This window comes from Curcuma longa, chromosome 7 (assembly GCF_044706935.1).
Source record: "Curcuma longa cultivar G26 ecotype Majalengka, Jawa Barat chromosome 7, ITB_CL_G26_1.1, whole genome shotgun sequence".
Classification (NCBI taxonomy): Eukaryota; Viridiplantae; Streptophyta; class Magnoliopsida; order Zingiberales; family Zingiberaceae; genus Curcuma; species Curcuma longa.
The window spans coordinates 11,523,323-11,534,001 of record NC_133867.1 but is presented as its reverse complement, the minus strand read 5'-3'; the positions used below and the strand labels follow the sequence as shown (position 1 = coordinate 11,534,001).

At 47.6% G+C, this 10,679-nt stretch overlaps 2 protein-coding genes across 2 annotated transcripts; one reads left to right on the top strand and one right to left on the bottom strand.

The window, feature by feature from the left end:
- Positions 1 to 1,782: 1,782 nt before the first annotated feature.
- LOC141832639 (uncharacterized) lies at positions 1,783 to 3,093 on the bottom strand. Its single transcript, XM_074720104.1, has one exon. It carries the CDS (start codon positions 3,091 to 3,093, stop codon positions 1,783 to 1,785), a length of 1,311 nt encoding a protein of 436 aa, XP_074576205.1.
- Positions 3,094 to 9,153: 6,060 nt separating this feature from the next.
- Positions 9,154 to 10,333, top strand: LOC141831457 (putative RNA-dependent RNA polymerase 3). The gene is made up of 4 exons (XM_074718813.1): positions 9,154 to 9,259; positions 9,413 to 9,542; positions 9,892 to 10,021; positions 10,259 to 10,333. Exons 1-3 carry the CDS (start codon positions 9,166 to 9,168, stop codon positions 10,016 to 10,018), a joined length of 351 nt encoding a protein of 116 aa, XP_074574914.1. The 5' UTR covers positions 9,154 to 9,165; the 3' UTR covers positions 10,019 to 10,021; positions 10,259 to 10,333.
- Positions 10,334 to 10,679: the final 346 nt, after the last annotated feature.

Sequence of the window (10,679 nt, the reverse complement as noted above, 5' to 3'; positions counted from 1 at the left end):
TTCCCCGGCAACAGCGCCAAAATTTGACAACCCTAGATTTGCTATGCAATGTCACGAGTAGGGTTGCAAATTAGAATTTTTAATTTTTATCGAAAACCCACGATAAATGCAAATAAATGAAGTATAGGGGCCTCGAGTCGTGTTTTTCCAAGGACTAGTAGACAATTGCGTGAATTGAGCTTTCGATGTCGTTCTTTTTGGGTTTTCTATGAAAATGGGGGGTTTTGGTGTTTTTCGAATGAAATGTAAATTTAAAATGCAATCAAGTAAGAAAATGCGGTTGAAACTCAATTATCTCCTAATCACAACTAAACCTAAATGCTTAAGCCCAAACAATTGGAATCCTAAATACTCAAGTCAAACAAATAACAACACCTAGAAATCTTGAATGCTTGGAAGCCTAAACCTAGCAAATCTGATGAATAGCATGGAACACAACAGAAAATGGCACGGGCAATGTTTAACATGGCACGCTACAGTGAATTCAGAAACAATGGAGATTCGGTTAAAACTAAGTTAATTAAACTCTAAAACAATTCAAAATCCAAGCACAAGCTAATCGTTAAATAGTTAAACTAAATTGACAAGGTTTAATCAGAAAACAATTTCAGAAATGGGATTGACAGAAGCAAGGAAATGCAGAAATCAGAAATTGCAGTAATCAGAAACGCAGTAACATCCATTTCTTCCCATTTCCTTCGTGCTCCTCGGCTTGGTGTCAAACAAGCTGCCGGAATAACCAATGTGGCCCCGAAAACCCTTTTAGAAACTGGAATGCAACTGTAGGTGTGTCTGCTCGCGTCCGCAGTTCTGTAAACCGAAGAAAAACCCTTTCCCAGGCTATAGAACTCGGTACACAGCAGCTTTCAAGATTCAGATTGGGATGGTGATCCTCTCCTCGCACCGATGAAATGGATGACACCTTGAGCTTGCTCCTCCACCTTCAGAGAACCCCTCTTCCGATTTCAGAAGCTGATGATGCCGCCAATCACCGGAACAGGGACGAACAGAGGAATGCCGCGCCGGAGAAACCCTCGCCGTCGCTAGCTTCCAACCACCTATTTATACCCAAAGGACCGGTTCCAGCCTCCTCAAGGATCCAGAAGCACGCCGGATGTGGAAGAAAAGGACGGGAGCTCGCCGTTTGGTACGCTCCTCAGCAGAGGAGACGCTGTCGCGGGACGAAGCACAGTGTCGAGGGCGGCTCACTGTTCATCCGAAGGTTTTTGGTTTATATACTTTTGATTAATCAAGCGATCTGGACCTTTGATTTTAAATCCGACGGTGCTAGACTTGATCTGGCTTTAGGGCTCTAGGGTAATTTTTTGATCGGGCTCGATCTAGTCATGTCCTCCGTGTTAGCTCGATCAATTTGACAATTTTGACTCGATTTGACCGCGGTTGAGCTTGAGTTGGATCCGAGTTAGCCCTAAAATCAATAAAAATCCATTTAATGCCAAAAAATCACCATTAAATCACAAAAATTATATCAAACCTCAAATTATGCAATATAGGACAAATATGGTCAAATCGATTCAATAAATGATCATTTTCATGTAAAAGCCCAAGAATAAATCGATTTAAAATTAATAAAATCTCAATTCATCACCCCCTCTCGGTGACGATATACCCCAGGAAACGCCCGCTCTTTACGCCGAAAACGCACTTGTTGGGGGTTGAGTCTGAGCCCATTTTATCGGAGAGTGGCAAAGGTTTCTTCGATATCGGAGAGCAGCGTCTTGGCCTTGGGGTACTTGATAAGGATGTCGTCTACGTAAACTTCTACGTTATGCCCGATTTGTTACTGGAGATCTTATCCATGAGGCGTTGGTAGGTAGCACCAGCATTTTTCAAGCCAAAGGGCATCACAGTGTAGCAGAAAGTACCATCAACAGTGATAAAGCTAACTTTCTCTTGGTCTTCTACAGCTAAGGGGATCTGGTGATACCCCTGGTAAGCATCCAACATACATATGAATTCACAGCCAGTAGTAGAGTCAATTAGCTGGTCAATCCGAGGGAGGGGGTAACAATCCTTCGGGCAAGCTTTGTTGAGGTCGCGGAAGTCGATGCAGACTCTCCATTTGTTACCCGGCTTGGGGACGAGCACCACATTGGCGAGCCAAGGGGGGAATTGCACCTCGCGAGTATGTCCGGCGTCCTTGAGCTTGTCGACCTCCTCCCATATTACTAAATTTTGTGCTGGTGAGAAATTCCGCTTTTTCTGCCGCACAAGCCTAGATCCGGGCAGGATGTTGAGGCGATGCTCCATGAGATCTGGGGAGACTCCGTTGACTTCTTGTGGCGCCCAGGCGAATACGTCTCGGTTGTGGGTGAGGCTCTCGACCAAGGCTTTCTTGAGCTCGGGCGGCAAGTCTGAGGCCATCTGTGTGACGCGCTCCGGCTTCCCTGGCACTATCGGCACTTCCTCTTTTGGGCAAGCATGCCCTGGAGGAGATGCCTCGTGGAGGGTCTGAACCTCATTCTGGATAGTCCTCGCTCGCTTGTGCCCGACCTGCACAACATCCACGTAACAGCTACGTGTCGTACCTTGGTCTCCGCTTACCATCCCCACTTGATAAGCCACGGGGAACTTGATTTTTTGGTAGAAGGTCGACACGACAGCTTGGAAGGCGCTGAGGGTAGGCCTTCCGAGTATTACGTTGTAGGAGGAGGGCGCGTCTACTACCGCGAAAGTGACGCTACGGGTGCGTCGCAGAGGCTCTCCCAACAAAGACAGTGGGAGGTTGATTTGCCCGAGAGGTTGCTCCTCGTGCCCAGAGAATCCGAAGAGGGCTGTGGACATGGGGCGCAACTCGTGCCTGTCGATCTGCATCTGGGCGAAAGCCTCCTTGTAGAGGACGTTAACCGAGCTGCCGGTGTCGACGAAGACCCGACCCACATTATAGTTGGCGATGGTGGCCCGTATGACCAGGGCATCGTCGTGGGGCGTGGATACTCCTGCTAAATCCTGTGGGCCGAAATGGATGAGAGGACCAGTCTTACATACCTCAACGTCGTATGTCTCCAAGCTTCGATAGTGGGCCCTACGAGCGCGATGTGAATCTCCATCAGTGGATCCCCCGGAAATCATGTTAATGTTGCCGCGATAGGCGGCATTGCTGGGAGCTTCTTGGGGGGTAGGCGGACGTTCCCTGTGAGGTTCCTGGTGCTGCCGTCCTTGTCTGTTTTCTTCGTTCCGGGGGCGTCTCGCCGAGGACTTCTTCGAGGTGGCGAGGGATGTCGGCGACGCTCTCTATTCCGGTGAGGGGCAGCAGCCTCCGGAGACGGGTAACGACGTGGAGGATAGTCCCTTTGCCGGTGGTCGGGGGCAGGAGCGTGCTGAGGAGCAGGGAAGGGAGCTCCTCAGGTCCGTTGTCTTTCCTTCACCAGGCGGTTGATCTCTTGTGCAAGCTCCCGGCACTCATCGGTTCCATGCCTGTGAGTTTGATGGTACGTGCAAAACGGCCGGGAGGTGCCCCCGTCAGGCCAGGCTCCGTGGTGAAGAGAGGGGCCGAATCTACGGTCTAGACGATGCGTCCGCTCTTGTAGTTGAGCAACTTCGGGGGGGGCCTCTTGTCTCGGCGAAGGAGGGGCCGATTTCTTTTTTGGGCGGGAAGGGGGGCCTCCGTCTGTTTTTCGGGCTATCTGGGTTTCTTCCAGGTGTATGTACTTGTTGGCCCGGTCCAGGAGCTGCTGGTAACTTCCCGGAGGCTTTTTTACAAGGGACCTGAAGAAGTTCCCCTCTGCTAGTCCTTGCGTGAGAGCGCTAATCAGTACATCGGACGGAGTAGGAGACATGTTCAAAACCATCCCATCAAAGCGATGGAGATACTCTCTCAGAGTCTCCTTAGGCTTCTGCTTCAGGGCAAACAAGTCTAGGGGGGTCTGTTGGTACTTCCGGCAGCTGGCGAACTGGTGTAGAGGTCGTATTGAAGTCCTTGAAAGTCCGAATGGAGAGCGAGGGGAGATGCTGAAACCACCTTTGAAGCGGGGTCCGCCAGGGTGTTCAAGAAAACGCGACACTTTACCCCATCAGCGTACTGATGTAGTAGGGCCATATGCTCGAAGCGGCACATGTGGTCATCTGGGTCGGTGGTGCCTGAGTAGTCTCATTTACGGCTGTTGGAAATGGCGAGGAAGTTCTTGTTCCAGGATCTCTTTGGCGAATGGGGTATTCTCCTTTTCCTCCGTCGAGACAGTGGGAGCTTTACCCTTGTGGTCGGGTAAAGGGGCTTCTCCGGTGTGGGACTCTCGGGAATCCTCTCTGGCAGACGGGACTTCCCGTTGGAGGGAGGCTGCCACCTGTGGCGGATTTGGGCCAGGCGCAGGAGCTTGGCTAGCTGGTTGTCCGCCAGACCTGGGGCTGAGGTACCTCCCCCGTGGGCGGTGGCGGTGGCGCCGGCGGCTGCCGTTGCAAGCGCCGCGATCCTCTGCATGATCTGGTCCACAAGGTGGTCTAGTTGCGCGGGAGTCAAGGACACCCCTTCCCCCGGGTTCCTTTTGTCGGCCTGCCCACGACTGTCAGCAGTCCTTCTAGTGTTAACTATTACGACACCTAGCTCAGTTTTCCCACAGACGGCGTCAAAATGTTCCGGCCAAATGTCGTAGATGGTCAAGCCACCAGTCAATGGACTATCTAACAGGAGTGATCACCGGTTGGGACTCGACGGGGGGTCTTAGGGCACCTCTCTTGCGAAGGTATCCTGCAACACACTGAACAAGGGAGGTTAGACTGGCGCCCGGGGGATCCCGGTGAGCCATTCCGACGCTCAAGTTAGGGTTTTACTTTAGGGAAGTCAAAAGTAAAGGGAGTCAGACAGAGTTCTCTCCATACCTCCTTGCATGGTTATGAGTTACTCTTTTTATAGCCAACCTTTAAATTCCGTACGGGGAGGCGGCTACCTCGTGCCTCGGATGCGCCGCCTATCACTAAGAGAACCTTCCCTTTGTCGTAGATGGTCAAGCCACCAGTCAATGGACTATCTAACAGGAGTGATCACCGGTTGGGACTTGACGGGGGGTCTTAGGGCGCCTCTCTTTGCGAAGGTATCCTGCAACACACTGAGCAAGGGATGTTAGACTGGCGCCCGGGGGATCCTGGTGAGCCACTCCGACGCTCAAGTTAGGATTTCGCTTCGGGGAAGTCAAAAGTAAAGGGGGTCAGACGGAGTTCTTTCCATACCTCCTTGCATGGTTCTCAATTATTCCTTTTATAACCAACCTTTAAACTCCGTACGAGAAGGCGGCTACCTCGTGCCTCGGATGCGCCGCCTTATCACTAGGAGAACCTTCCCTTTGTCCCCCCCCCCCCCCCCCCCCCCCCCCCCCCCCCCCCCCCCCCCCCCCCCCCCCGTATTCTGAGCTACGTTTATAGGGAGCACTCGTAGGAGAAGGTGGGTCTGACTTCCCATGCCCGCTTCATGATAATGCGTGAGAGCCACGAGGTTAGAAGAGCACGCCACGTATAGGGACGAGAAGCGCCATTAATGCGATGGGAGTCACCATTAATGCGGGTGGGGGCGACTAGGATCGACGCCGAAAGTGTTTGTGTTCAGGCGGCATGCTGGTCTGGCGCCCTTCCAGTGATGGAGACAGTGGTGGGTGTCAGAAGGTCGAGGTTAGGGTTAAAACCTACCTGGATAGAGGTGGAGTGGCTGCGTTTGAAGGTGGAAATGACAGAGATGGGGCAAATCTTTCTAAAGGGGGAGGCCTCAGAGGCTGACCCTGGACCGGAACGCGGGGATAGGCTGAGATGGGGGAGCCTTCCCCAACGAGACGAGCGGATCCGCCGAGAGGGGAGTCTCTTCCGTCCGAGACGCGGGGCTCCGCCGAAAGGGGAGTCTCCTCTGCCGAGACGAGAGGATCCGCCGAGAGGATCTCCTCTGCCGAGACGAGAGGATCCGCCATCGAGGGGAGTCTCCTCTGCCGAGACGAGAGGATTCATCGAAAGGGGAGTCTCCTCTGCCGAGACGAGAGGATCTCCTCTGCCGAGACGAGAGGATCCGCCGCGAGGGGAGTCTCTTCCGCCGAGAGGGGAGTCTCTTCTGCCGAGACGAGAGGATCCGCCGCGAGGGGAGTCTCCTCTACCGAGACGAGAGGATCTCCTCTGCTGAAACGAGAGGATCTGCCGCCGTGGCTTGGACCTTGACCACACGCTTAGCCCCCCTTGACTTCCCGCATCACTTACAAATTGATTATATATATTAAGTTGACAGGCGAATATATAATTTTAGCAATAGAATGATTTTATGCAACACTTGTAATGATAAACGATTGGTATATGATCATTCATTATTAGTATACTCTCAGTTGAAAAGATTTCTTCTAGCTTTGAATGAGCATAATGCCCCTATCAATCTCCTAAGTTAAGAATGCTTTCTTTTCATAACATCAATTTATTGAGGTTGATAGGAATACATTATTTGATGGATTGAGACATGTTCCTGTTGAGATCTGCACCAGGAAGCTTCGACCGTCTTCTCCAGCAACAAGACCTCAAAAGGCCACGAAGGGGTTAGAGAGAAGGACCTGCGAGCACCACGAAGCCTGCGAACACAAAGAAGATGAGAGGGAAGGCCAGGAGGATCCTAGCGCGACCACTCCGATGCCTAAGTCAGTGGGTGAGAGAGCAAGAAAAAATGTAGAGGAAGGAATAGGGGAGCTGAGATTGCATACCTCTCTCTGATGACCAACTGACCTTTTATATGAGTCGATGACGTTAGGTCACATCAAAAGATGTGACTAAAATCCCATCGTCGTTATGAATGTGTAAGAGAATAGAGTATAGTCAGCACCGATGTCCCATCGTTGACTTGCATTTAAGGAAGTATGCTTCCATATCTTTTAGAAATTTATCATGATGAGCTGCAGCAGGGTTAGGAGGACATTCACAATCGTACGATGAGGGAGTTGTCTTTTCCAATATTAGAACAGACTAATGTCGTGGAGGGCCGATGGAGATCAACTCGGCTCGACAGCGTATCCGCGTAAGATCGGGTCGGCTAGAGGGACCTTTAGACAAGTGATTCGGTTTGGCCTTAGGGGACAAGCCCGGGCCGATTGGGCCTACTCGGGAAGGAGGTGTCCTAGGCAGCAAGGGGTCGAGCTGCCTGGATTCCACTCGGGCCATGCGATGGTGTCTTCTCTTCGGGAATGAGGGCCGATGTGATCTTGTCTAATTGATGTGAAGGGACGGGGGCTGGTACAAGGATCGTCCGAGCCGAATGGGACGGAGACGGTTCGGCCTAAATGTCCTGATAGGGCAACATTTCTGAGGGTTCGACTTGGTGCTTCAGGAGAACTCGGTTCGACGATTTCAAGCGACTCGACTCGGTCCAGACTCCATGTCCCGTTAGATTCGACTAACCATGATCAAGGCATACGACCATAACAAGACATATATTTTTTTGCCCCCGGAGCATAGCTGAGTTGATTACGACGGAGCAGAGTTACAGAAGAGGACAAGGATTCGAATCTCGGCGAAGCCGAGACAATATCCTCCTCCGTCGTGGTCAACTGTAGCTTTTCAATTTACCTTATCATAAATGATCATGGACCGACCGTATGAGATCGCTGGGTAGCGAATTTTACCTTTTTACAAAAAATATATATATAGACTTTCTCATTACATTGAGTTTGTGCTGCTCTGCAAGGATATTTAAAGAGTTATATGGATGTCATAGAAAATGTATCCAAAAACCTTCAACCCAATCATTATAAAAACTATACATTTTTTTAGATTATCACTTTTATTAAAAGATAACATATAAAATTTAGCAAGAGTACACTCTTCCCATTTATTATTAAAACTAATTTATCAATTAAATCCTCATAGAAATTTGAACCATGACCAAGGATGACAATCTCATAGTCACTATATCTTATTTCATCTTATTTCAAACATGGTTATAGATCCCACTATATGCAGTGTGTCATGTTGATTTCAAATACATTATTTTTTAAAAAATTACTTCATAAAAATTTCTTCAATTGATGAAAGAGGTCATTAAAACAATATGGGATGTTAACTATTAAGACGTCATTCGTACTTTTAAATTTATAAAAAATTCATCCTACCTTCAAAATTAATTAAGTCCAAGATTTAAATATTTAAATTATAAAAAAATATATATCTTTGAGACCAAGAAATAACTAATGCGTTTGGAAAAGCCGAGGAGATACTATGAGTTGAGAACCATACTATGAATAAAAATTCTAATCGTTTCTTTTATATATATATATATATATATATATTTATTTATTTATTTGAACAAATGGATCCTTAATATCGGAAGCCGATTTAAATAAACATCAAATTGTCTTGTCCTTGAAAGCGACGTCAACATCGTTCAAAAGTCACGTCCACCCTTCGCTCTCCGCCACTTCCATGGTTAGATTCCTTCGGAATGCGTCTCACTGGGTTTAATGCTTGGAGCGTGGCAGTCGGCTGTGCTGGTCGGACACGTGGATCCCAATTTGATAATGGGCTGGAATGTAGGTGCCAGTGAATCCTCCTGATTTACCCTCGCTGGCCGATAGGGACTCTAGTTGAAGGCCGTGGGACAGGACCGATCAGCCAAGGGGACTAGTTGGTGCCAAATGCCCAGATACCTCTTGTAAATTAAAAAAAAAAAAAGTCACGTCCACCGTCCACCGTCCACCGTCCACCGTCCACCGTCCACCGTCCACCGTCCACCGTCCAGAGAAAGACGAAGGATCCTGTGCAACAACTCGCATCTTAATGCCGAGACAATATCGTAACCAACGGCTATCGAGTGCTCTGTTTCCAGCGAACGGTTCAAATTCTAGTGCGGCGCGGCACATTCATTATATCTCGAATCCCCCACTTTTTTCAAAAAGTAGCAATTACCCGTTGGATCCCTCGCCCGGCAAAAGTTCTTGTCCAAGTGCCACGAAACCCCAGCCATCGCCGACCAGGATCGGTCGATCCATGGCGCACGTCAATGCCCGCCAAGGCGACGCAGTCTGGCTTCCTAGGCCCGTTGAGGAGTTACTCCACCGGATTTGTGTCGAGCAGTCGCTGCCTCCGCCGGACCCTGGGGCCAGGAGGGCCCTGGCCGACCTGGGGGAGGCCGTCGCCTTAGACGTCCTGATGCAGATGTCAGGAAGAAGAATAAGAAATTTTTCTGGTTTCATCTTGCACATGGCGAATAACTTCCGCCCTATACCCACCCAGGAGAGTGTCGCTTTGTCCTTGGGCTCCTCCTCTCCTTCGCGCAGCTGTGGCGTGTGTTCCGGTAATGGATTTCTTCTTCTTGTGCCCGAACAAAACAGTTTTACCATAAATTACAAAGTTTCCATTTAAGAAATATTTATTTAGAGTAGGAATTTGTTGCTGTCTGCATACAAATTACTCAGAAAATTTTGGTTTATCTTATGCTGCAAAACAGATGAATCACTTCAGAGCGATCCTAGATACGTGGAGCCGTTGTCATCTGGGCAGTCAATAAGTTCTCAGCTCGTAGCACTGGGCCAGCTTGAATTCAGGAAGGCTTTTTTGATTCTAAGTTATTTAGGAAGGCAAGTGATTTGTGCTTTTTGTGTAATATATTCTTAGTTCCCCATGTTTCTAATGTTTCTAATCACAAGGAAGAATCACGACACTTCTCTCATTAAAGTTGGTAAAAGCTTTGCACTAAATGCAAATGAAGCTTTAGTGCATCAGTGTCTCGTGTTATCTCACCTCACATTGTGGGTGATGGAAACTCCGACGAGCTTAAAGTGTCTACATCACATTGGCCAATCAACACTTGAAATCATGACCAATCAACCGTGCTAGATAGTATGACTAGATGTTATAATCCAACATAGCGGATACATTTCAACAATTTTAGCATGATTATCTCAATTATCTTCTTGTCCTTTTTAGGTACAAGTTAGAAGAAACTATATCAGTTGAATTTATCAAGCAAATTCAATCGTTGAACATGAATCAGTTTGAGTCAGTTGTTTGGGAGGAATTGGGGTCTAAATGCATTCCGCTACTTGATAGGTGAAAGGTAAGTTTGCAGTTTCTCTAAAATTTTATTTATGCTCATTCCTAAATTAATAATTATTGTTCTCTGTAAAATTATTATTGTTTATTGTTGTTGCTGTTATTATTGTTATAATTCATGAATTAACATCTCAATTTGGTAGATTCTTTGTGATTTTTTATTTTCTGATAGAAATAGTGTACAAGCATATGTAGAATTGTTCCAAGGATATGTCTAATATTTTCATTCATTATGTTGCAGTGCTTGGACTGGGATTCCAGTAAGGCTTATATATACCATTGTCATGTTGATTTAGAGGGAAATGTAATCTTTAAGGTATGGTACTAGTTTTCCCCTCTTTCTTTTGTTTTTGTTTTTGTAAATATTTTTTTGTTATTCTATTTCTTCTTTTAGCTTGAGCCACTACTGGACTTCTTTCATTCCTATTGTCATGGTATTCAATTTCCAGTTGAGTTCATGAGTCTAAGCTCTTCAAGATTCTTGACTGCTTATTCTCCTAGTCACTAAATATTTTGGAGTTCACAATCTCTGCATATCGTGGCATCCTTTTTTCAGCATAATTCACCTTGATTCTTTTCCTCTTTAGCAATATCTATTTCTTACATTTGCAGTAAAAGTACTTTTTGTTCCTACTTAATTGCCTACTTTTAGAGTGCCTACT